The sequence below is a fragment of the Amblyomma americanum genome, chromosome 3 (assembly GCF_052857255.1).
Source record: "Amblyomma americanum isolate KBUSLIRL-KWMA chromosome 3, ASM5285725v1, whole genome shotgun sequence".
Lineage (NCBI taxonomy): Eukaryota > Metazoa > Arthropoda > Arachnida > Ixodida > Ixodidae > Amblyomma > Amblyomma americanum.
This window is the reverse complement of record NC_135499.1, coordinates 166,742,051-166,768,309: the sequence shown is the minus strand read 5'-3', so window position 1 is coordinate 166,768,309 and position 26,259 is coordinate 166,742,051. Positions and strand designations below refer to the sequence as shown.

Here is a 26,259-nt window from a genome sequence, read left to right as displayed (position 1 = left end):
GCCAATGTGCCGGTCTTCACCAAAAGTCATGTATGCTGCCGACCAGATGGTGTCACATGGCACGGAGTATTGTGCCTCAACAGAGTTGCCAAGTCACTGGAGCTACCCCGTTTTCCAACTTGCTGCACACAGCCCACTGCGAGCGTGCTTTGCTTCTGAGGTGCACTGTGCAGTTTAGCTTCTGTTTTTTGCGGCGTGGTTGTGTGGTGTGGACCATTTGGTAATGTTTTATGTGCTTAACTATTTTGATGCACCACTGGTTCCTCAGGCCCAACATGAGTGACAGCACTGGAAGGCAAAAGCGTAAGATGATTTCTGTTGACCAGGCGGTGGCCGTGATCAAGGCAGCTGTAGATGTAGTTCTGATGTACCCATTCTTCGCAAGACACTGCTGTCAATCTAGACGTTGTGGCTAGTTTGATCGTGTTATCCAGGGAAGCCATCCAGAATGGATCCCGGTGGTGGAATCATCTTTCTGCCGCACGTTCACTGTTAGAGTGGCCCGTATTAGCTTCACTGCCTAGAAAACAGAGCTAAATATTCGGATCAGGTCTATTCCTGTTCTCTATAACACTACTCATCGAGACCCATTTTCTTGGCTCTGAAGTCGATACAGGCCATGGTAAAAGTGAGTGTGCGAAAGCAGTTCCGTTACCATAGTTAGTTTTGGATGGCTTCCCTAGGTGACGTATGATCACACTGGCTACAAATGGTGCCAGCACACATTAACAGTAGGCTATACGCCAGCTATGTTGACCTTGTCTGCACAGTGGTAGCTGAGCCTATACAGCAGTTGCAAACGATTTCACCTCTGGCTATAATGAAGCCATGGCTGTAACAAAGAAATAGCGGGACCCCTTTGACTTCGTTAAAATTGGTTTAAACTACAGATATGATGCAGAGGCACTGCCGCGCTGATAAGGTGGAGCCAAGGTTTTCTTTGCTTGGGCTGCAGGGGTGGTTAAATCAGGGTGCATTGTCACTGCTCCAAAATAAGAGATTCGAAAAGCGGTAGGCTTATCAAACCCAAGTCTCAGTTTGAGATCAGTAACTTTGTAATATTGCACCAAGAACAAATAGCTTGTTGTAAGCATGAGTGTGAATGGAGTATATCAGAGAAAAAAAATGGAAGATACTAGGACACTTGGCTCACTGTTATAGTGTGTGATTCCATTTCAATTTCTTTACTTTTGAAAATGAAAATGAAAATTTGACGCAGTAATTGTCTCACATCTCTGAACCGCCCCATAGGGGAAGGGATAAAGGATGGAGTGAAAGAAGAAAGGAAGAGGTGTGGTACTGAAGTGTTGTGGAAGGCTGGGGAATAATTTCCACCACCTGGGATTCTTCAGCATGCCGCACTGACATTGCACAGCACACAGGCACATCTCTGTGTTTCTCATCCATCGAAACGCGGCAGCAGCGGCTGGGTTCGAACCCGAGTACTCCAGCTCAGTGTAATTTTTCATGTGTGTGCCATGCTGATGATTGCATAGCACACAGTTGAAGTTCTCACAGTATGGTGGTGCCACATACTTGTTAAGTAGCAACCTGTTTTAACTATGATAAGTTTATGTGAGAATTGAGAAATGCATACTGAAAATTGCTAATGCTTCTTTCTTTTGCCTGCCTGCTTGCTTGCTTTTAAGCTTGCGTGTACATTTTGCACTGAAGAAGGGTGCCTTAAAACACTTACGATTGCCACAGGTTTGCTGGCATTGCACTGCTTGCACAGACATTCAGTAGGATATGCGGGATTCTATCGCTTGCGTTTAGCTGGATGTTGTACATTTGAAAGAGGAGAGCATGTTTGTGATGGTTCAAGCTGAGGCAGAAGCCACACTGAAAAGACAAGCAGGCAGTGTCCTGCTGAACAACTCTAGCTCACAGTAACGGTTTCGCCTTCGTTTGGAGGCATACATGGCCGAACCTCAGGTCAATGAAGTTAGGGGTATGATTAAATCTTTTGTTTTACAGCGCAGCTGTTACTCGCTCATTTGCTTATTGAGCATTGGCAGTGGTGTGGCCTAATCAATCATATGACCACCACCTCATGTTCTTCGTGCTAGGTTTGTTGTCTTCGGGTGGGGCGGGGCGCACATTCACTTGTGATCATGTGACCACTCCTAGCTCTTCCCCGCAATAGGGTCGCTACTCCTCGCACTCAGGCTGTGCCTCGTGCATTGCGCAACCTTCGTTGTTATCAGGCGGGGCACACAAATGTGAGACACTGCGATGTAAGACTCTGCGAATGTAAGACTTTGAGATGTTTTGTGTGTGTCTGGATATCAGTTGTAATTAGTATTAGGAAACGCATGGTAGCAGCCATGGGGCTCACAAGAGGATTAAGAGACTCAGTACTAATGGTTGTTGTAAACATGCTGTAAACATGCAGTGAAAGCTGCAGATGCAGAAGCGCAGCGCTGACATTGTTAAGATCCAGCTGGGAAAGCCACTCTAACACTTCAGTTAGCGTAAAATACATAAATAACAACAAAACCTCTGAATCAAATCAGTTTCCACAACAGTTGTGCTGTAAGAATGCATTACTGAGTGTTGAAATCATGCGGCGAGTTTTTTTCTTTCTTGCTTTTGTTAATGACCTAGCACTTGTTTTACGATTCGAAGAAGCAGTTTGTGTTGTTATTCAACAAAGCCTTCATGCACTGTGTACTGTAGAGGTTTGTTAATGGCTAGTTGGCAGGAATATGAAAGAAATAATAAGCAGTATATAGTGTGTGGTATCTGACAAGGACAGATATACTAGTCCTGCTTGCTAGCTTTCGCTCAATAGCGCACACATATGCATCCTACCTGCCCAGAGGGCAAAAAAATCGGTTACCCATTTCATTTCCAGCCATGGTGGTAACAAAACACAGAAGTCACACTCTTGTTGGTAGTTGTTCCAGGGGTTGTTGCAGTGTTTAGCTTGCTTTTTAGCTGAGCCCCCTGCCTCATATTGTTTCTCAGACAGTTGTTTATGCAGAGATCTAGACGCTCAACAAGTGCTTACAGGTGACACACGAGCATTCAATAAGCTGAGCCTCCATACTATAATGCAGGGAGTTCTTGAGTGGTAACAGACTGAAAGGTGGGCTATTATCAGTGGTTGCAGAAAAGTTTTGTTTGAAAGGTATGTGATAGATGAAGGAGCCACCGCAGAAACAGTCCACACTAAGGTTATTTTTCTTGTACTGCACTTGTGGGAAACAAACCAGGTGTTCTTATGGTATCGGTTCTTAACAAAATGGAAGGTATGAACACGGTTATTTTGCAGAATAGGCTGGCTTTTCTCTGACAGTGGTATTGCTGCTTTTATCTTTGGCTAGTGGAATTTCTTTCTTTACCTGTTGCTAGCTTTCCTGCTGTTGCTTGTGTCTGTAAAAGATTTCTTTCACACATGGTCGCATTTTGCATGTCCTTTTGCAGGCTGTCACAAATGAAGACGTCTCTCAAGAGGAACTCGGTGGGGCCAAGACACACACAGTCACATCCGGTAAATATAGCATTCATTGACTAAGAAATCCGCAGTCATGGACAAATGTTTATGGGGTGCACTTTTGCTGAAAAAAAAATTTACTTGCTTATTGCGTCTCAACACAGTCACTATTATTTCCAGCTAATGGAGCATGCGTGTGTCCTTGTGATTCAAGGCTTTTCGTTGAGTTGCTTTGCCTGACCACAGTGAAATGCTTTTTTCCACGAATCTGCATTCTATGAGCTTTTTTCTATGACTGTACTAACAGGGCCTCTTGGTGCATGCTCTTGGTAGTTTTGTACGAGTATCAGCAGTTTTTTTCAACATCATTTTCATAGTTCTATTGCATTCGAACCTCATTTAGCGAACAGATAAAAATTGTAAAACAGTTCTATTTAGCCGAACTTTGTAATCTAAAATTTCTTCAAAAATGCACGCAACAGCAGCGCAATTTGGTCAATGAAGTGACAGCAACTCAGGTGAGCCTTACTAGAGGTGAAGGGACACCTTTTTTGAATGTTTAGCGCCGTTTCGAAGGTGCTTGTAGTGATTCCAGAGGTGCGAAAAACCGGGCACCAGTTAGGCAGTCTTCTCGGCACAGCGACAGGCCAAGTGCCAGCTAGGGTAGTTTCTTCTCATTAAAGCCGTGTCGCTCGGAAAATGGTTTATCAGAGCGAAATTTTAACCACCTTCATAGCACCGACATGAACGCAGGATGGTTAATGCAAAGCCACAACTTGCTACAACTGTCCGTGCCGCTACTTCTAAGACGATGCCGACATCTGCGAAAGACATGAATGCGTGCCATGCACCTGGCTACCAACCCACCACACCGCTGTATCTTCCGTAGCACTGTTAATGAGTGTGAGATAAGAACACTAGTGTGAGATTAAAGTGTGAACCGTGGCATGAACGCTAGCCGCATCACCACCGGTCACTTGTGTAGTGCAGCGAAGGCTGCCACCTGCCATCTGAGTAGGCACCGCTTGGTCGTGGGGAGTTTGATGTAGTATCTGTTTGATGGCCATCCATGTTCGGTATTTAAAATAAAAACTAAAAACTGCATGCATTTGTCAAAAATATTTAGGAAAAGTTCTGCATAGCCAATAATTCATAATATTCATGTTCATTATGTTGAGGTTCAACTGTATTTGCATTTGTGTGAATTACAATGAACCTTATGACTTGCAGAGTTCATAACAGGGTGTGGTCACTGCTTCTTGTGTGTTATTTGAAGGACTTCTTTTGCAGTAATTCATATACCATATTTACTCGAATGTAATGCGACCACGATTGTAACGCGAGGGTCGACTTTTCGGGCGTGACAAAGGGGAAAAAAAAAACTACGATTGTAATGCGAGGGTAGATTTTGGGCGTGCGACAGAAAAACTGAAAGAACCCGAATGTGACGCGAGGAACCGACATCGCGCAGTTCTGAGGGTCAAAGACAACTTTATTGAAATACAAGCCAAACAGGCATTCTTATACACCCTCATCCTCATGGCAGTTATCGCCGTCACTGTCATCATCACAGCTTGACTCTTCTTTGTCACTAGCTGCCTCCCACAGCAGGTCGTCCTCGCTTCCGTCTAGAGCATTTGAAATTGAGCATTTCTTAAATGCGCGGTAGCCCAAATCATGAGGCAGCCTGTACAAGGCTGCTGAAACCCAGTGGGCAACGGTAGATGCGCTAGGGCATTTCAGCCTACCTGCAGGTGTTGTTGTTGATCCGCTTTCAATCCACTCGCAGTATAATTGTCGCAAGCGATCCTTGAAGGGCTTGTTCATGCAAACGTCCAGAGGCTGGAGAATGGAGGTCATGCCACCTGGTACAACATTGAGATGCGTTCGGTCACGCTGTAGCTTTTGTTTGACGCTGGATGTCAGGTGACCTCAGTAAGAGTCCAGAACCAATATTGCTTCCGGATGCAGCAATGCGCCTGGCCTTCGGTCCCACACGCTTTGAATCCAATCTATAACAAGATTCGAGTCCATCCAACCTTTTTCGTGACAGCGCACGATAACGTCTTTCGGGAAAGTTTCCTTCGGGATCGTCTTCCGACGAAAAATGATGAATGGAGGGAGCTTGCGGCCGTCAGCCAAACATGCCAGCATAACGGTAATCTGATTTTTTTCGTTGCCTGTGCTTGTAAGGCGAACCTCATGCTCACCAGACTTGTGCACTGTTCTGGACATAGGCATGTCCAGATACACAGGAGTCTGGTCGGCATTGCCGATATGTCCAAGTGGCATGTTGGTAGAGCGACGAAGATCGATGACGTAGCGCTGGAACTCTTGAAGTTTTGATTCGAAGTGCCCGGGCAGCTTCTGGCAAATAAAAGTTGTGCGTCGAAGGGAGAACCTGGCTCTTCGCATAAACTTCTGCACCCAGCCTCGTGATGCCTTAAACTGGTTTTGGGTCAAACCCGTGACCTGCGCAAGCTCCTGTGCTTTGCACTGAAGCATTTCAATGCTTACTCGAAGTAGTCGGGAACGTTGCTCGCTAATGAACTCTGCAAGGCGACACTCCAACTCTGGGAAGCGGCCTTTCTTGGGCCCCCGAAAGCCTTTTCGCAGGCTGTTGCAGTTAAACAATTCCTCGCGATGTTTCCTCCATCCCCTGATCGTCTATTTGTTGACGTCCAGACGTCTTGCAGCCACTGAATTTCCCACTTTCTCAGCAAGCAGAATAGCGTTGCGCTTGAAGCCAGCTGTATACTGAGCGCATGAGCACGCAATTCCGCTTGAAGACAACCCGTTTAAGGACAGGCCTAAGACTCGAAGCACGGAACGTACAACTACACGCACTGGCACCAAACACGAGAAAGAGTGAACAAAGCGCATGGCTCCATGCCCTGCTGCCTGTTAGTCACGTGGCCACGGTTTTGCATCAGTTGCAAGGATTAACAGACAGATGGCGGTGAAATCGCTCGCTCCTTTGCTGGCGTCTTGGCGGCGATTGCAAGCGTTCGGTGCCTCCGAGATGGCTGTTTCATTTTGCAGTCACGGAGGCCACACAACCTCGCTATAGGTTGCGAGCATTCGTCAAGAGGTGGTGCCTTCTCATCGTGCCAGTGACTCTAGCTGGCGTCGACTCTTGTTGGCTTGTTCTCACTGGTGTCATTTTTTTTTGTGTTTGCAATTAGGTTGCTGCTTTGTCCTAGTAGTTGTGACCTGTAGTTCGCGTACTGGTTGACCGGCAAATTGGAGTGTGTGATTTCAAATGACCAGTACGATCAACGCACACGTTTGACACATGAAATGATTTTAATAGTGTGTGTTTGGTGCTCTTCATAGCGTTTTTAAACCTAGTATTCGATTGTAACGCGGGGGTGACATTTCTTTTCTACTTTCGGTAAAAAAACTCGCGTTACATTTGAGTAAATAGGGTATGCTGCTTGCTAAAATTTTATTTTGAAGAGTAGCATTTATGTGGAGATACAAACCGAGGCAGAAAGCATTTTGAGATGCCTAGCAGGCAGCAAGCATCCTGCAGAACCACTCAATGTCAGTGCACGGGAAAAAAACCCCGGGTGATTCAAGTGAATCTGGAGCCCTCCGCTATGGCAATCCTCATAGCCCATGGGTAGCTCCGGGATGTTAAACCACTCAAGCAAACATACCAAGCAGTGCTTTTTGTTTTGCTTACTTGTGTGTTCCTACTGAACATAAAAGCTGGTGAAGATGTACACTAGCTTGATTAAGCATCTTCCTTGTTTGTGAATGAAAGAGGCCCAAAAACCTCGCAACAGCTTAAAGCAGCTTAGTTACTTATATGGTGGGCATTGTTCTAGTGTGTGATGCTGTAGTAAGCGACAAATCTTCTACTTACTTCTATTCAGGTGTTGCTCACAAGGCTTTTGAGAACGATGTGGAGGCCATGATGGAGTTGCGTCGTTTCTATGACTTCATCCCAATGAATAACAAGAGCGGGCCACCTGTACGAAAGTGCTTTGATCCCTGGTGAGTGGCATTTGAAGAGACGTAATAAATGGTCTTGGGGCCGCGTGGTCCATCAGAAAGTTGCCTTCTTCTAACAGCTTGCCAGTTTAATGCTGAAGCTCGCTGTAGCTGTCTTGTGGAACAGCGAGAAGAAAAAAATCTCGTTACATTTATGTAAGTACGGTACTTGCTGATAACAGTGGACTGCCTTTTCTGTTCACTTTCGTTAGTTTGAAATTTGGTTAATTCGAACTGGGATGCCGTCTCTGTGAGGTTCGAATTAACGAGCTTTAGTGTTTTTTTTTTGTGTTTTTTAGCACCAAAATCTTAAGATTTTTTTTTTTAATTTTAATTTTCATGCACTAGTCGTACCAACTATTTGAAATAGAGCTGCCAGTATCTTGGTGTCATCCATATGGCTGTTCGTCAACTTGCTGAGGCTAGTCATGGACAAATGAATTCAACTGTCCCTCTCTTACCTCCCGACTTTCCCCTAGAGCGAAACATATGCATGGTGGACTTTCATGCTTCATTAGTGTCTCTTTTTGTTTGTTTGTTTTGTTTCCTTTTCAATACCACGAGTAAGATGCAAGGCATGTTCAGCATTTGTGGCCAAAAAATTAAAATTTACCAACTCAGTATAGGAACTTACTGGGGTCCAAAATACAGCAAGAATTAGCAACTGGGGCTGCCTTGAAGGTATAAGGGGGATTCCACGCTATTGCTAGCAAGCATCACCTTTTATTGCAGAATTTTCTCGTCCATGTTTTTGTGCCTGCTTCACTGCTCTAAGAAAATAAAGTGGGCCTAAGATTCCTTAATGTCAGTGCATTCTCAACTTGCAGCTAAGAGAGAGACTGTGAGAATGACCACACCGGGTGCACGCAGTGCAAGGCCAGTTGAGCCATTCTTACTGCTTTGCAAATACTTCTGATGTCATGATTTTCCTGCACTAGCTATGTTAGCCTATTTATCCCAGTCTCACATCATTGGCGTCCTCGTTCATCCACATGCCCCATGACAACGAAACGATAGGCAACTACCGTATTTACACGATTGTAAGTCTACTCTAATGTAAGTCGACCCACCCGAAATCACATTTCCAAAAAAAACAACTTGGATGTTGTTTAAGCTTGGCCTTGAATAGTTGAACGCAATACCATTATCCAGCGGCCTGCCGTTTATCGCCAGCCGCTATCGGCTGCCACGCGTGGGCATGCCCATGGGCACATTCAAAAACGAAAATGTATTATTCACTGGACTACTTGTCCACCCACTTGCGCCATCATCCTCACTAGCGCTGCCGTCGTGATCACTGCTGCGGTCCCACATCACAACATCGTGGAACAGCTGAAAATTTTCCTCGCTGCAGCTGCTACACCTATATCACCCGTTCTGAACGTCGAACTTGCGGCCTGCCGCGCAGCTGTTCGTTTCTTCGGCATAAAGAATGGCAGCCATCTTGAATGTAGCTGTGAACGAGCGTCGGTCGCTTGCCTGACCTGGACCACAAATGATGACTGACGAAGCACTACAGTAAAAACTTGTGAAATGCGGCCGGCAGTAGACAAATGTGTCAGAGTCAAAAAGAAACTACGCGGGAATGGCGTCGGCTCTTCCATCGGCTACCGACACTCCCCGGCACCGCTGCCGTTTCGAGTGGGGGCGCCGCCTCGATTGGAACAGCGGCCCTTCCATCAACTATCAACGCCCCTTGAGTGCCGAGCGTGCATTTGAAAGTAAAAAGAAAGCTTGTTGGACGCTTGAGCTTCCCGTAGAACGCGACTGCGTTATCGGGCCACCGCCGCGTATCAGGAACTGCAGTCCACAGCCATGTGAGGTGCCAGTTTGCTGCTTATCGATAGCCGCCATCAGCCGCCGTTTGCGCGCTCGGGGAGGGGATGTTAGTTCTGCGCGCTGACATAGCAGCTGCTCAAGGCCAGCACAAAGAGCGATGCGACGGAGCCGCGCAGCAAAAATACAACCACGCTGTAGCATGCTCAATATCTCGTTTGTCTCGCCTTTACTTATAGTGCGATGTTTTCGTTTCGATTGTAAGTTGACCCCTCCACTTCGAATTTTCAAATTTTCAAAAATAGGTTGACTTACAATCGCGTTAATATGGTATACACCCATGTGCAAAGCTGCCAGCTCAAGCACGGCCACGCCGTGGGCACTCTACCCTAGACTGCACGCTCCGGTGAAAGTTACCTTGGGAAACCGAATTCAGACTGGAGGTTCTAGCCCAGACCTTGGGGCAGAGGGCACTTCCCTCAATCACAAATCCGCCCAATCATTCATAGGCACTCATAACACTAATTTGTGTTAGTTCGGCAGTAAAGTTCAATAGCAGTGGCAGTCATGCACATCGTCAGCATTGTATTAATCATGTTGTACACCAGCTAGCTCTTATAACTTGTAGCATGAGGGTAAATGGCCGTAATTGTTTTCATGATGATTACTAACGTAATAGCAGGTTCAGGCCTCTGTATCATTTCGCATGCAGAATTAGCTGCCATGTACTATGAATACTGCATATAGGTATGCTGTACAGTGCTCTTTTTTTCCATTGTTTGAAAACTAGCTTTTAAGGCTGCAATGTTCACATGTTTTGGTTTCCTTCAGGCGTGCTTTGCTGGACCTACCACAATGTTTTATGATCTGCGACCCGCGATTTCCCTGTGGGTTCAAGATGGTTGTTATAATCACAAAAAGTGTTTCATGACTGCTCATGCTGTTGACAGCAGGAATTGCAGCAACAGCTCTAAGTTGTGTAGCTGTTAAGTGTATCAGCATTTGTCATGGAGCAGAACAGTTTTTCTTTAGACTGTTTCAACGCACCCAAATTTCTTCTAAAGCGTAAATGCTTTTTTGTTTCTTTGTTCACCCTGTCCACAAACACCTCCTGTGAGTGCACTAATGCATACCTTTCAACATAACAAAAGAGAAGCATTCCAATGTCACTTTCAAAGCTGAATGTGGTTTGATGTGGGCTTTTGAACATGGCTACAGAAACATGGGCAAATGTGCTTTCGGCATGTTGCATACTATTCATTGCACCTGTGTGTTGGATGTCACCTGTCATGTAAGTGCAGAAGCATCATTGGAAACCATTGCTTGAGGGTACAGGCCTAGGCTTGCAGCTAATGTAGAGGGTCCTTGCTCTGTTTGCCAGCCTTGTTGCTTTAGCTGTGTCATGCGTATGTGCTATCAGTTAAATGTTTCCTTTGTGCAGGGATCGGCTTGTTCCCAGCTTGGACAGTGTGGTACCTCTGGAGACGACGGCAGCCTACAACATGCTTGATGTCATCCTTGATGTGAGTTCAAAGCCTGCACATACATGTAGTAGTGATTACTGTAAAAGTCAGCCTGCTGCTGTTTGGCGCTAACCAGAGCTGTTTTGTCTTGAGTATTTCAGGAAAAATACAGTGAAGCCTCATTAATTTGGCCTCCATTAATTCAGAAATGTGAATAATTCGGACTACCGACATGGACCCGGTCAATGCCCATGTAAGCCTATGGCATCGGACGCTCGTTTTTCAGACGTTGCTGGGCCCACACTGGTTAATTCGGACACTGAAGGCCCTGTCACTGTATGAACGACATAGCGAGCGATCATGCTAATATTCGACGTCATGTCAAATATAATGTCAGAGAGGTGCCCGCGCACCTCTTATTTCAGGCAACAGCTGGCGTGGCGACGTTCAGAGGGCCGAGAAACCAAAGAATTGTGCAGCCACATAGTTTCGGTTTCTCTTTTCCGGGTTTCATTCCAGAGCACGGTGATGGCGGCCTGCCAACACATCAGCCAGCCAGTTGAGTACAGTTTTGCGCAGTTTTGGATGCTTGTGTCACTTTTTTTTTTCATTATCTGACCAGAAGGCTGCTCACCGTTCCGGCACTAATGCTTTTCCCCCTGTTCAATCCGCGTGAATCTTCTGTTATTTTATTAGGACGAAACTGTGCGCTTGTCACACGTTGTTCACAGTTCGTGCGGTGATGCCTCTTCACTGCAAGGATGCCGCTTATGAGGAGGCTTCACTCCTACTGCGCTGCACCATGAAAAGGGTTGCAGACACCTCTTCCATTCTGGAGCAGTCCTGCGTTAACAATCACGAGAGCATGCACACAGTATACAGACTGTTCCGCGCCGCCACGGTGGCTCTGTGGTTATGGTGCTCAGCTGCTGACCCGAAAGACGCGGCCTCAATCCCGACTGCTGCAGTCGAATTTCGACGGAGGCGAAATTCTGGAGGCCCATGTACTGCACGATGTCAGTGCAAGTTAAAGAACCTCAGGTGGTCGAAATTTCCGGAGCCCTTCACGACGGCGTTCCTCTTAGCCTGAATCGCTTTTGGACGTTAAATGCCCATAAACCATAAGCAGACTGTTCCGCAATTAAACGCGCGCCTTAGAATGCTTCTCTCAGCTAAAGTGGGGAATTTTTCAGACTCAAATTTCGCACAGAAATGGCATTTGTTTGGCAGAATTGTATTATGATAAATTTGTTTGCTTCACGAAAGACTTGAAATTTAGTGGAGTTTCGCCAAGCAAAGTTTTTGTGATCATTGATAAAACATTTGAAAGAGTGCCTTCAAATCTCCTGCAAAATACCCCTCCTTTGCTGAATCTCCGTGGCCGACAAACGAGATGGTGCCACGGGTGCAATTAATGAGATAATGGCTTGTTTTGTTTCGTCGTTGCCGCAGACAGTGCAAATGTCCAACTTTTTTCTGATTGATTCAGGCAAATACCCCAAACAGACATAGCATATAACAATTCTGCTGACCAAATGTCATTTCTGTGCAAAATTTGAGTTTAGCTGAGAGAAGTTTAGCGTCCGGTTTAGCTGAGAGAAGCATGTTACGGTGCACGTTTAATTGCAGAACACACTGTACATCTGACGTTACACAGAAAAACTGTCGTTGCTGCACACTTTTCATCTGAAAAGCGGACAAGCGCCTCCCTGGTTTTTGCATAATAAGTTTACCATGATGAGAATGATTTCTGGCAATTTTGAGGGGAGGGGGGGAGAGGCATTCGGAACTAAATAGGACATTTTTCCCAGTCCCCTGAACTCCGAGTTAATGGGATTTTACTGTATAGTGCAGCACCAAAGCTGTTTTGAAGACAACCGTAGATGGTGGAAAGTTTTTTGAACATAAGTAGGAATGAAAGAAAGGCACACTTTTTCCTTTATTCTAAACAGTTTTCCTCTGAATGAATAATGCCCATTAAACGTTTTCAATTTCAGTGCAGAAATAACGGAATTCATTCTTGTGTGCAGGCAGACATATCTTTGAGGAATTGTTACCAAAATAACGCGTGCAACTTCTGATACATTATAACTGCAAGTAATTGAATCATATGACAGAGTTTTCCCTCTTTAAATAATTTTCCCATAGAATTACGTATCTATATCAGTAACTTGTTCTGCTGCCACATTAGATTTTAAGGATTTTACTGCACTTTATTAATTTGCTCAGCCAGTTCAGCTTTAGAGGTGCAGTCTCGAATTTCATTGCTCCTAGCATTAAATGTTTTCGAAAAGCTTCTTGTGATTTCATTTGTTTCGCTTATTCTGAAGCGTAGTTTTTCAACATACTCAGCAGTTTCGGTCGTCACCGTCAAGCTTGGGCAACCTTTAAAGGACCATAAAAGGTAGAACTGCGCGAATGAGACAGGACAGAAGACATAGAAACGAAAATGACACCATGGGCGTTTCTGTGTCTCTTGTTCAGTCTCGTTCGCGCAGTTCTACTTTTTTTTGAAATGAACCAACAAGCCTGAACGTTCAACTACCTTAAATGACTAAAGACACCAAATTTTTGCTTTAAATGATGCGTTAGATATTAATATACGTGTACCACCCCATGATGTCCGCTTATGACCACTGAATTTCTTCTTGACTCTGTTTCAGTTTCGGTTTCATCAACTACACGATGGCTGTGACGTGTAGTTGGTCTTTAGGTCGTGTGAGGCATGATAAAAATGGTAATACAACTGCTGATACATTCTTTTTGTTATTACACCTTTTGTAGCAGGCTGGTTTAAGTGTAGTAGTGAATTTAACCTACGTGTCAGCATTTATATTGCAGTTTTTTCGTGCTTCACGTGACCTAAAGGCCAAATACACGTCTCAGCCATCGTTCGGTTGATGAAACCGAAACAGCATGAGAAAAGAAATTCAATTATAAAATATTTAGCAGTCTCGGGTAAATACCATGGGGTGTGCATCATTTGAAAGAAGAAAACACACAACTGAAATTAGGTGTCTGTAGTCCTCTAAGAGTTCGGATAACCTCCTAGCGGACTTGGATGAGTCTGGCTTATCCTGTGTTTTCCGGCACTCTGTGGTTAGGGTAAGGCTAGTAGGGCTCTAAAGCATTTTTTTGGCTTGCTGACAGATGGCAGCGTGGGTACTAAATGACTATTTCGGTACCATTTTCAAAAACAATGTGTTCCTTGGGGGGTTAAGACTTTATAGTCTACATTGGAATCAATCCTCAATGTAACGTAGTCATATGGTCAGCCAGAAACATTGCCGTAAGTTTCATTCCATTGAAATTTCCATGCTTTAGTGCTTTTAAATACAGTAGAACCCCGCGGTTACGTTCCCCACTGCTGTGTTTTCCTGGCTGCTACGTCGTTTTCATCCGGTCCCGGCATAGCTTCCATAGGATCCAATGTATAAGGAACCCCGTTGTTACGTAGTAGCTGTGAAAACGTTCCCGCATAATATGTTGCAACTTAGCACCCCGAACACGCCTGGGCTGAAGTAGGCAATGCGCTGCAACCGCCATTTTGACTTTGGCGAGTTTTGGCCAGGCTTGGCCATGGAACTGGCTGCAAGAAGCCGCACGCCAGTTCGAGAGGCCGCCACTAAATGGCCATTCGTGAAAAATGCTCTCACTTTTACGGTCGCCGCATGGTTGTTGAACGGGTCGACTCCTCTTCTATCATGCTATCGTCATTGTGCATTAAGCCTCGTGAACGTCGAACTTGTGCTTAGACGGCGTCGCGAAAGCGGAAGGCGCTTTCCCTTGAGGAAAAGCTGGACGCATTAAACGCAGTCGACAGGCAGCCAGCGCGGAAGAGAGTCGACATTGCCAAGGACCTTGGTCTCCCACCCTCGATGCTTAACAGCATCATCTCGAAGCGTGCCGAGATAGAGGGGAATGCCGCGCTCTTCGGCACGAAAGCAAAGCAGGCTCGTGGCAAAAACGGCAAGCCACCATTCTGGACTTCTTTAAGTCCTAAGCGCACTCTGTGGAAATAAATTGTCTATAGTTGAAACTGCACATTTTGATTCATTTTCGGAGCTTTCCTCACTGTTGCGTTTTCCCAGCTGTTAGGTTTTTTTTCCCCGGTCCGGTGAAAACCGTATAGACGGGGTTCCACTGTATCCCCTTCATTCATGAACTGTTATCCAGTGGGGGCTAATTTTCAAATTTTCAGATCTTTTTCAGGAGCCTGTCAAGACTCCACAGATAAAATTTCCATCCTACTTGTTGACTAATTACTAATTATGCCATTTTACTAATTATGCCATTTTTTTAATCCTCATCGAGATGTAACTCTGTTTTTGGGATCTCATTTATACCCCTTTTCACCCATTCTTGTCATAAGTAGCTATGCAAACGGATAGCACATTTTAGCCATTTCAAACGAAAATGCACAGGGTGGCACCAGGTGCATGCGTGGAAAAAGCAGCTGGTCATTATTACTACGCATGCGCCTTTGCCGCTTATTCTTCCTGGCTGTTGGCGGCAGTGCTTTGCTAAGCATGGCGGCCATGCGCTCCCAGTTTCTCTTCAAGTGTGAAACAGCCTGTACAAATATTTAATAGGGTTCAAACTATGTCCACAAATGTGAACGCAGCACATAAATGGATTATTTTTCTTCTCAGGTCTGGGTGTTCCTATGGGCATACTCAAAAGATTTTCTTTCACAGTTCTTTTTCTATGTCTTTTCTCTGTAATGCAGGCCTCTAGACCTCGAAGAACAAATGATGAAGTCCTATGACACATATTTACTTCAATGAGTACACATCAGGAAACATATTGAAATCATAATTGCAAATAATCTCACAGTGAAGCACGAGAAACTTGGCAGTTATTTGACCACTGGGAGCAGGAAGTTGATTGAGATAAAACAACGAACTTGGAAAGCTGCTCAGAATACCCCTACCAGTTGTGAGAGTACAGTGATTACTCATACCTTTAAGGCACTTAAGCTGCACAACTGGTGTATCCTTTAGAAACAACACAAAAAAGCAGATGTGCATTATAACGTACGTGGAGCCTGATGAGGATGTATAGTTGCATAGGATAAAATTTTCAGCAATCATTTTCAAATGTGCTTTGAATCGCCCCATGAGCATCTGAATTTAACTCATATTGTCGGCAGAGAAGTTCAGTTATGAACTTCTTGGCCAAGTTGTGCAGTCCTTGGTGGTGCTCACAAAGACACACGAAAGCATCCTCTTCATTGTTTTGATCAGCACCTGTCTTTTTTTTTCACCAGCAGAGCAAAAGAAACATGTCTATGGAACCATGATAGAAGGTTAAAAAAACTGTTTGCATCACATCAACATTTGATGATTGATGTCACGCACTTTTTATGGAATCTTCATAAATTTTTTTATTTTTCTGGTGTGCAGGTAGTGGACGACCGTGACTTCTTTGAGATTATGCCAACCTATGCCAAGAACATCATCGTTGGCTTCGCTCGCATGAATGGCCAGACTGTTGGCATTGTGGGAAACAATCCAAAGTCAGCAGCAGGTCAGTTTTGGTTCTGTTGCCTCCTTCAGAGTGTTTTGATGGGGTGAAGGGGAAGAAGTTTCTTTGAAGGTTGTGTTTATAAAAAAAATGTCGCCTCATTGTGCAAAGTACGCATTACTAATTTTACCTAACACAGGCCATGCATTTTAATAGTTATTTTCTGTTTACTCTGTTGTATCTTGCAGGCTGCCTTGACATCAATTCCTCTGTGAAGGGAGCAAGGTTCGTTCGCTTCTGTGATGCCTTCAACATTCCCATCATCACATTTGTGGATGTTCCAGGCTTCCTGCCAGGTGAGTCAATCAACTTTAATGCTTCCTGTTAATTGTCACTGTTGTCTCCTTTGCAGTCCGGGAAAACTGCATTTGAGCTGACTTAAAATGTGCGATAGAACTCCTTTCCTTTTTACGGTGCTCATTATTGCAAAACGTAGCGCCAGGCACATAAAAAGAAACTAATGGCGATTACGCCCTTGTTAATGCAGATGATCAGGACCAGCTGGTTCACTTTGCAATTTTAAGTTGCCTTTATTTCGAATGCTGCTTGCCTTGCGTGAATGTGTGACGATTGTGTTTGCGATTTGGAAGGGTTACAGCAAGTGCTGTATTGCATGAGAAATGTGTTGGTACGGACTTGAGCATCCTGTGCAGTGCCTTTGTGGGCATTGTCCCGAGAAAATTCATCCTCTGTTAGACCCGTCCCATGTTTTTGGATCAGGCCTCCTCCATATGTACTGCGTTCAGGGCATGAAACCACCTCGACTGCATCCATGGTCCTCCCACAATGCGACTGATGTGCCACGTCGTCGCCGGCAGCTTAATTATCCAGTCATTGCAGGATGTTTTCATGAGAGGCATTTGAAAGCTTTGCACACTCCATTAGCAGCATAGCAGCAGCATGGCAGCTGTTGTGGGCTCTTGCAAAGTTCATAGTCCTTGAGACCCCACTGGCGATTTTTCAGGCCCAGTGAGGATTTTTTCAAGTGGCCAAGAAGATACACTGCGAAAAGACAAGCCCACCTGAAAATGGTTTTCATGTTCAGTTCCTGAATGCCAGACAGCTGGACAATTTAGGCTGTAGTTTTCTATGCATTCTAACACTTCTTTGCGGTCACATCTCTCCACTTTTTGGCAAGTGTTGTGCTATCACTGTGCATGGAGTGCAGCGTGAAGCCACTTTCACACTCTCTGGATTCCATGGCTGCAGCACTGCACTGTGCACTGTGCATTTAGTTCAAAGATGAATGCCTACCCCTCTTACATCACAAAGCGACTCAAGCTATGAGGAACGTCGTAGAGGAGTGCTGCGGATAATTTCGACCGCCTGATAATTTCGCCTCCATCGAAACACAGTCGCCATGGCCAGGATCGAACCCATGTCTTTCGGGTCACCATCCAGCTTGATTGTTGAACCAGAAGTCACATGCCTTTTCAAGCCGGAAAGTTTGATTTACAACTGGATTTTAAAGTCGGAAATCATGCCCAGCTGGAAAATTTCTATTTCCAGCTAGCTCTAGCTGGAAATGGAAAATTTTCAGCTAGAAGTGACAATGAAAGTGCAAATTCCATCCATTCCAGCTGGATATACGACTGGAAAATCGCTTTTCAGCTGGAAATAGTGCCTCCATTTTCATTCGGGTGCATTTCCTTAGTGGCTGTTTAGAAGTACAGCCTGATAAGAACATAAAACAAACAATTTAGGTTGAGGCTGATGGCAGACTTCTTGCACTTACCTTGTTAACTGCGGTCGAAGGTCTTCAAGCCACGTCATAGCCCCTCAGTTTTTTTTGGCAGGTAATTTTTTTTACCATGGCTGCATTAAATGCAGCCATGGTAGAAATAGTTACCTGCCTCGTCAGATGCCTTTTTATTACACTTATTCGCCTGAATGCTCAAGCAAGATGTACGTACTCATGACATGAAAGCTAGTTGACTGAGAAGTTTACAAACCACATCTGTGTATTTTTTTTTTTCAGCACCACGCTTATGCCCCATAGCGTGCTATACCTGAAATGGTCATGAATGCAGAAACTGGAAGACATCTTTTATTGGGCAGTGCATTTTCATGAGCTCTTATCATAGCACCTTTGTCTTTGTGTCTGTTGCACTGCTGTAAATGGGCAAACGGCAAGCAAGCAGGATCGACAGGCGTGTGAGTGAACAACACGCTCGAATTTGTACAGCCACACACAGGCGTAAAGCACATCGTTCCTTTCTTTATAGACATTGCTACATGCAATGCGGAGTGACATGTCATTATCATTATTTTTGCCAGCATAGCGCATAGCAGGGTAGGGTGAATTGCGTAAGCCGCATATCAAAACAATGTGCATGAAGAGCAAAAAAACATCGGACACTGTTGAGTACATCGCAAATCATCCCTTGTCTATGTACGAAGTCTTCAGTCACAACATATGAGAATAACTGGCTCATCAAGTCACTTCTGTCTAACTGACATTGCAGAAATAGCAGCTGCACCTCTGCAATAGCTTGGAGTGTTTTTCTCGCCTAGCCTACCAGCACGCCCGGAGAAGAGTAACTCGCCATCGAGCCGCAGCGCCACTACACCGGTGCATCCAAACCAGTTTCGGGGAGGCCCATTGAAACCCATTGAGGCCCATTGTGATTTCAAGAAATGCTTGATATTGAATGCACTTGATGGTACTGAAGACATGTTTCTATGGAAGGATCTCTGACAGGGGCCTCTCGGAAGACAGTGCACCCGACAGCGACGACCATTAAAGCTCTGGCTCCGGTCACTTCCAAAGCTTGTGCACCCGTGCATATGCTGGAACCAGTCTGCAAATGCTCACGGCACAGGACGCGAGTAGGCGCAAGCGCGGGCACTGATGTCTGTACCCACCAGATATTTGGCGCCCGCACTACATATGGCGTATCCGGTGCACCGGCATACACTAATGGCGCATTTGTTTTCCACGACTTCTAGAATGTCTTTGAGCAGCTGACTGCCTTTCTTTACGTGCATTATACTAGCGTGAAAACTTTTTTTTCCATTTTTGCTATCCCCAAATCACACCTCTTATAATATATGGGTCCGTATCATATGTGGACATGGGTTTTTACGGTACTACCATTTTGTGATACCACTTATTGGCTACTCTACCTGTGCACATAGAGCTTGTGAAAAAATTCCACTTTGTTTGCGTGTCATCATCGTGTGATGGCAATAGTGAATGAGCTGAAATAACAGTAGCCTGACTTTTCCACTCATTTTTTTATGCTTTGTGAACAACTTGTTTTCTCCTCTGCTCTATTTAAAGGCACTTCCCAGGAGTATGGAGGGATCATCCGGCATGGGGCCAAACTTCTGTATGCTTTTGCTGAAGCTACTGTGCCCAAAATTACTGTGATCACCAGAAAGGTGAGTGGCACCACCCTCTCTCTCTGCACAGCACTTATATATGTTATTGTGCGATTCAGCAACCTTATTTTCTTTTGGGGCTCTTGTTTTGGAGTTTTACCTTCTGAAGAATTCTAGAAGTAGAAGCTAGCCACAGCTTCAAGCTTGATATTTCCAAAAATATGTTGTTTTTTTGCGTAATTCTGAAGTTCATTGTCTTTTATTTCTCAGTAGACACTGGTTATCAGCTTTGTTTAACATGGTCAGATGTCATCTTATAATAAGCACAGAGTTAGATTCTCTTGGCTTTCTCTGTGTATACATTGAATATTTCATGTGCTTATATTGCGTATGCTGTAAATTACCTAATTTTAGTAGTTTTTGCAGGTTGTACTCAACTCTCGAAAAATTGGTCCCACAAATAATTTGGGTAATATGTCAACTCTCCAAAATAAACTCTGTACTGCTGAATTTCAGTTCGTACATTTTCTGTTAACCCGACCGCGGCAGCTGCGTTTTTATGGAGGAAAAACAGTAAGGCACCCGTGTGCTGTGGGATGTCAGTGCACATTAAAGATCCCCAGGTGGTCGTTGAAATTATTCCGAAGTCCTCCACTACTGCACCTCATTCTTCCTTTCTGCTTTCACTCCCTCCTTTATCCTTTCCCTTACGATTCTGGTGTCCAAGGATATATGAGACAGATACTGCGCCATTTCCTTTCCCCAAAAACCAGTTATTATTATTACATTTTCTGTTCCTTTTCTACTTTATGTCTAGCCCCCCCCTTTTGTCCGTAAAATATCTGGGAGTCGGCGACAAGCACCAAAGCAGTCAGAGCTTTCAATGGGTTTTTTGAGTCAGATTTTATGTTCACCATGTGAATGATGCATATTTATGAACAAAAATTAAGGGGGACGGAGAAGGAGGGGGGGGGGGGGGGGGGCATTTATGTCCTGGCTAAGTTCACAGAATTCGACCAAAAAGTGACCTCTTTTTGAAACTGCCATTACTCTTTTTTTTCTTTGGTTGCATATTTTATCTACTGCTGAGTTCCTGCTGATGTTGGTGCTGCAAGAGTGGGGCACAGTGCAATGCTGAGCCATGTGCCAGCTTGTGCAGTTTTCAGAACCTTGTCCAGTGACCTACGAGAAAGAGGGGATCACTTTTGGCTCCTCCCACACATGCTTAGCAAAGTTTATTGTTCACAAAACACAGGAAATTGCAACTCACGAAATTCACGAAATATCGAGCTTGTGAAAAATGAGTGGTTTGGAGTAATCAAGTGCATTACAGGAGCCTTTGTATGTGTTCTAGTCGTTGCTTGTTTGTGGACTTAATTCAAGTGCGATAATACTTACTGAATATCAGAACCTGTGTTTGCAGTCGCATAGCTTCAGCTGAGCATTTGCCAGGCTGCATGGTAGATGCGTACCGAAGCAATGTTTGTTTCATGGGTGCATGCATTCCTCGCATAGCAGCAGTACTTGCACTGAAGTAAACGTGCAGCAACAGCCAGAATTTAAGGCAAGTCCTCTAATTATTATACCAGTGATTCTCTTCAGTAGTCCATTCAATACTGCTGGTTATTGTGACTGCACTCCTTTGATCCTTTTCTGCTAAACAACGTCTTTAGAAAAAAGCGAATTAAAGGGAGGCAACGTTCTGACTGTTCGATATAAACAATAATTCGATATATCCAGGTTCAGTATATCTGGGCTCGACTGTGTCACATACTCCTGGCTCCCAAAAGCCCCTACATTTAATGCACATATGTGCCAAGCACTGTTTGCCGAAGACTTGTAGGGCCTTACCCTATCCATGAAGCAACTTTATCATCAACTGCTAGAACTAATCATCACATCTGGATTCCCAAAGGTGCACAAACGAGGGGCACCCCTGCACTCAGTGATCAGTTTTAGAAGACATTCACTTTACCCTCTGTCACAGTGCCTTCACACTGCTATGGTCCTGCTGGTTGGCTAGAGAGGCACATACATGAACAGCTCATCTTGTTTCATGAAGGTAAAACACTCACTCTGGAGGACAGGAACATGATTGCGTCTTCTGATATCTACTCGCTTTTTAGTAGCGTACCTGTTGGTCTAGGCGTTGAAGCGTGCAAGCAACAACTAGAAGAGGATGCCTCATGGCAGGATCGGATACCTTTACGTGAAGTTGTGCACTGCCAACTTTTGTGTTTCTGTCTTGATAGCACACATATTACATGCAGTTATTCACTGCCAACTTTTGTGTTCCTGTCTTGGCAACACATATGTTGCTTACACCCAAAACTTTTACCGGAAAACTTTTGGCACAGCAATGATGGCAGCCGTCTAATGGTGGGCATTATAATGGAAGTCATCAAAAGCAAAGCTCCAGCCACTTTTTAGTCGGAGCAGATTAATAGATCACTTTTGGCGAGGGTAGTGTGGTGGTGGACGGGCAGTTCCATTTAATTTCTCTGATTTCTTGGACTTGGAAGAAAATAAGGCTCAACATGGTTTTCTGACCTAAAATTTCTGATATAAAATTTCACAGCTAATTACGGTAGTTTTGATTTCACTCCTGTGAGCAAGGCTTTGCACCATTGTAATGAAACGGCTCTAAAATATCACTGTGTCCATTTTTCGCTGTATTTTAACTGTAACCCCTTGTATTTTAGAGCAAACCTTAATTATGTCATTCTTGTGGTACGACTTTGGATTAAAAAATTTCTAGATAGTTAGTTCCTTCAAAATCAGCAGTTTCAAAAATGGTGGATTCATCCAATGTTGTCATTAACTGAACTGACCTTCCTCTCTTCTTTCTCACTGTAATGTGCGCAGGCCTATGGAGGTGCCTATGATGTGATGAGCTCCAAGCATCTCCGGGGAGACACCAACTATGCCTGGCCCACGGCTGAGGTTGCGGTCATGGGAGCCAAGGGAGCTGTGGCGATTCTGTACAGGGGCAAGAAGGACGTGACCCAATACGAGGAGGAGTACATCCGCAAGTTCGGAAACCCCTTCCCGGCTGCTGTTCGAGGTGGGTGGCTGATCAGGAGCCGTTCAGTCTATGAGACGTTAAATAATGCAATTGAGTGAATAAACAAAGGTTCATTTTCTCAGCTTTCATTTTTTCTGCAATTGCTATCGCTCATACCTTCAACATTTCATAATGAATGATAGTATGATGACTCTGTTTTTTTGTGCATGAATCCCAAGACTTTCAGGAGTGAAATGAAGCTCTTGGTTTTTTTTATGTATATGTGGAATAGTTTTCGAAAGTTATTTCTGTTAAAAACGTTTTCATGTAAATACTCGTGCGGAAGTTAAAATTTTATTTCCATCAGTACTGGGCATCTGAAAAAAAACTGAATGTTTTGTTGTGCTGATCAGGACTTTATGAACATGGTGACTTAAGTTATGCACTTTCTCCTTATCGATTTAATGCCCGGGGTGACATTATGATGGTATTAATTGTATTTACTCAGGAACTATACCATTTAGCTTAAAATAAAATGCAGCTCTGAAATCAGCATAAAAGGTTATAGATCTGTGCCAAATTTCTTTAAATAATGAAAATGGTTTTAATCACCACATCCACTTTAAGCATAACAAACAGGCATTTACTGACCTTGTATTTTGTGCATTATAGCCTTTGCCACATGTGTGTCTTGAAACCCAGTGCAACAGACATAAACGCACATTCCTAAAACAGAGTCTTGTTAAAATCTATAATCACTTGTCATGAAACATTTGCCAGCATTGGCAGAAAAGACTGTAAGCACTTTTCAGGTTGTTTTAACTGCATATGCTGATAAAATTGATTTCAGGTTTCGTTGATGACATCATTGAACCACATATGACTCGGAAGAAGATCTGCAAGGACCTGGACCTGTTACAAACCAAGAAGCTAAAGAACCCAAAGAAGAAGCATGGCAACATTCCTTTATGATTTCGGTTGGCAGCATCCTTTGTTATATCAACTGCTGTTCTTTCCACAAGCACGCATTTCCTTGCATTTATGGCTGTTTTTATTCTTTAAAAATTTCCTTGAAGCAGTGGAGAACCCAAGCCATTTCTAATGTATCTGCATGTGTCTCTTGGTTGTGTTCAGTGCTTTATATTTGAAGTGCTTTTTGTTGCTGCATTCCCTGTTCGCATGCGAAAATGGAAAAAAAAATGCTTGGGTGAAAACTGCAAGAGATTTTGAAAAAGGATCTGTGATTGAGCTTATTTTTTGTATGTTGTATCAGTGCCATATGGACCTTTTTAAAGCAAAGTGAGGAGTTTTGCATGTGATGCAGCTTTTTGTTACCACTGCAAGATTTAGTGCATCTTTGAAATTATATACTTTTTTCATTTGCACTTGAAAAGGGAATTGGTTCTGCTGCTTGCTGCATTTACTGTAAAACTGGCTCAAAGGCTTCCTCAGAGAATTTTTGCTGTAGATCTTGTCATATTTGCAACACTTTTCCAGAAATATATCCAACCTAGATTTTTTTGGTGGGTGGCTGACTTTGTGTTGTAAATGCCAACAATGCATATCTGTGACAGGTGAGTTGCAAAATGTGAATTCTGTGTTTAAAAGACAGATCAAGTGAGATTTACACTTGTTAATGTGTGCTGGGGAATATGATAAAGTGTGTGTGGCTGGTACCATGTTAGCGTGTGCTGCAAAAAGCTTGTGCAAGAGCTGTATTAAGGGAACAGTATATGGCACGAAATGATTCATGTCTAGCCTGCAGCTTTTCTGATGCTTCCTCTTTCTAATACTTGAAATTGGTCATGTTTTTTTTTGGCCACGCATTTATTTAGAAAGCAGAAATCTCGCTATGTTGGCTTTGCCGAAACATTGCATTTTTATATTTTTCCAACAATTAAGCTTTCTTGTAGGTTGTCACAACGCCAGGGTTTTTGTTGTTGGGCCTGATGAGGGATTGAAACATTCTTAAAAATTTTCCTCTGTGTGCTCCATACATTGTGCTTGGTCTTCTTTCTGCATAAAGTTTTTTCTGCACTTGCCGAACTGTATAACTATCAACTTTGCACATTGATGTGAAGCTGACAGTAATCGGAGAGAGTGCCGGGGTTTTGAAACAGCTGTCGTAGTGGTTGACAATGTTTATTTTCAAACCACAAGAACAGCAGAAAATATGAATGGATTGTTTGTGTGTTCATGCATAGAACCTGTGGGTGACTTTATAACAGTGTACCTCATTTATTCTGGGAAGAATGGGTACGGATTTAGTGTGCTCAGCTGTTTATCCTGTAACCGTTTCTTTTTTACTTTTTGTACTACTAATTTAGGCCGCATTTGGGTCCACTTTTGAATCGTTCTTTGTGGCGTTCTCAAAAAAGAAAGCAGTGAGATTATATTTTTCTTTTTTATGAAAGCATCTGTTGTTCCCACTTTTATCAATCATAAGTGTGATGGAATGTCTTGTTTTTTTTATTTGATGCTCCTTTAATTGGCAGCAACTGGGAACTTCATTGTGCAGTTGTGAATTCGGAAATGCCAAGGGTCATAGATGAACTTGTGTTTTCAGTGCTTATCATTATGCTTTGAATAAGCCTCTCTGCTATATTTCTGTACTCGGCCACAAAATTGCATCAAACTGACCTCATCACCTCTACTTGTTAATAAACTTTTTTTTTAAGCTAATTCAGCCACATTATGAATAGCATGATAGCTTTGCACTGATAGTCTGCATCATGTCTGCTGTATTTTTCATTGCATCGCCGGAATTCATCTATACTATTACAAATGCATTGTAATTTCTACCTAAAGAGCCCTCTTATTTTTTTTAGACATGCCATGTTAGCATATTGCATGCTAGCATGTGGTGTGTGTAAAGGAAATGGTGGTGGGGGCTGCAGTGATCGCAGTTCAGAGACACTTCATTTGTATTGGACAGAGGGTACTGCCCACTACATTCAGTGCACTACTTCCCGCTACGCATGCTTAGCCAGGTTAAGGAATAGAAGTAACAAAGATGAGCTCATATGTTTCCCTGGCCACAGGTGTGACACTGGTACACTAGCATCCACTGGAACTTGAACATACGCCTCAGTTTTAGAGCCAGTTGTGGCATGATGTGCAGCTTGCAAAATGTATTGTAGCTTTGGTTCGCAGTTGACCAAGTTGCACTATAGCAAGCATGAAAGGACGGCACAAGTGTGCTTTTTGTTATGCATAGGTTTGCCTCGTATAGCAATACCTGCATTCATTAAGCCACGTGTTACAATCTTAGTGTGGCTCTCTCATGGACACCCTTGGCATCCAGTTCAGTGCACTACTGGTGCAAGGGAACAATTCATTCTGATCAGTGCTTAAAGTCTGGCTGTGTTGAAGGGGGGTCATGGTTATTCGAGCACATCAGGAGAGGGAAATAAAAGGGGGGAGAGAGAAAGCCACTGGCACCTGTTTTATATGTCTTTTTATACGGAGGTGAGAAATCATTTTTAAAGGTCATTTTCTGCTCAGTTTATCTTAGACCTGAAACAAATGATCCCCATGCTCTGCCAGTGTGCTCGTTGTTGCATAGCCTTTGAGCTGAGCTGTCAGCTCTGGACTTGCTCATGGTGTGAGAGCACAGGTTTTTCTTTTTTTTTTTCTACCCTTTGTGTAGTGCTGACAACTTTGTATTTTTCTCCGTCTCGGTTTCACAAAAAGTCGCTGTGAAATTTTCCAAACGACATAGAAGAAAT

At 43.8% G+C, this 26,259-nt stretch overlaps 1 protein-coding gene across 1 annotated transcript in view; it reads left to right on the top strand.

Moving 5' to 3' along the window:
- The window catches only part of LOC144125362 (propionyl-CoA carboxylase beta chain, mitochondrial-like), a 38,297-nt gene extending 12,332 nt beyond the window's left edge, over positions 1 to 25,965 (top strand). Inside the window, exons 7-14 of the mRNA XM_077658676.1 lie at positions 3,430 to 3,496; positions 7,321 to 7,441; positions 10,656 to 10,737; positions 16,083 to 16,206; positions 16,392 to 16,499; positions 19,487 to 19,587; positions 22,393 to 22,591; positions 23,382 to 25,965. Of these exons, the coding sequence (XP_077514802.1) occupies positions 3,430 to 3,496; positions 7,321 to 7,441; positions 10,656 to 10,737; positions 16,083 to 16,206; positions 16,392 to 16,499; positions 19,487 to 19,587; positions 22,393 to 22,591; positions 23,382 to 23,503 (924 nt within the window). The 3' untranslated portion in view covers positions 23,504 to 25,965. The remainder of the gene's footprint in view (positions 1 to 3,429; positions 3,497 to 7,320; positions 7,442 to 10,655; positions 10,738 to 16,082; positions 16,207 to 16,391; positions 16,500 to 19,486; positions 19,588 to 22,392; positions 22,592 to 23,381) is intronic.
- Positions 25,966 to 26,259: the final 294 nt, after the last annotated feature.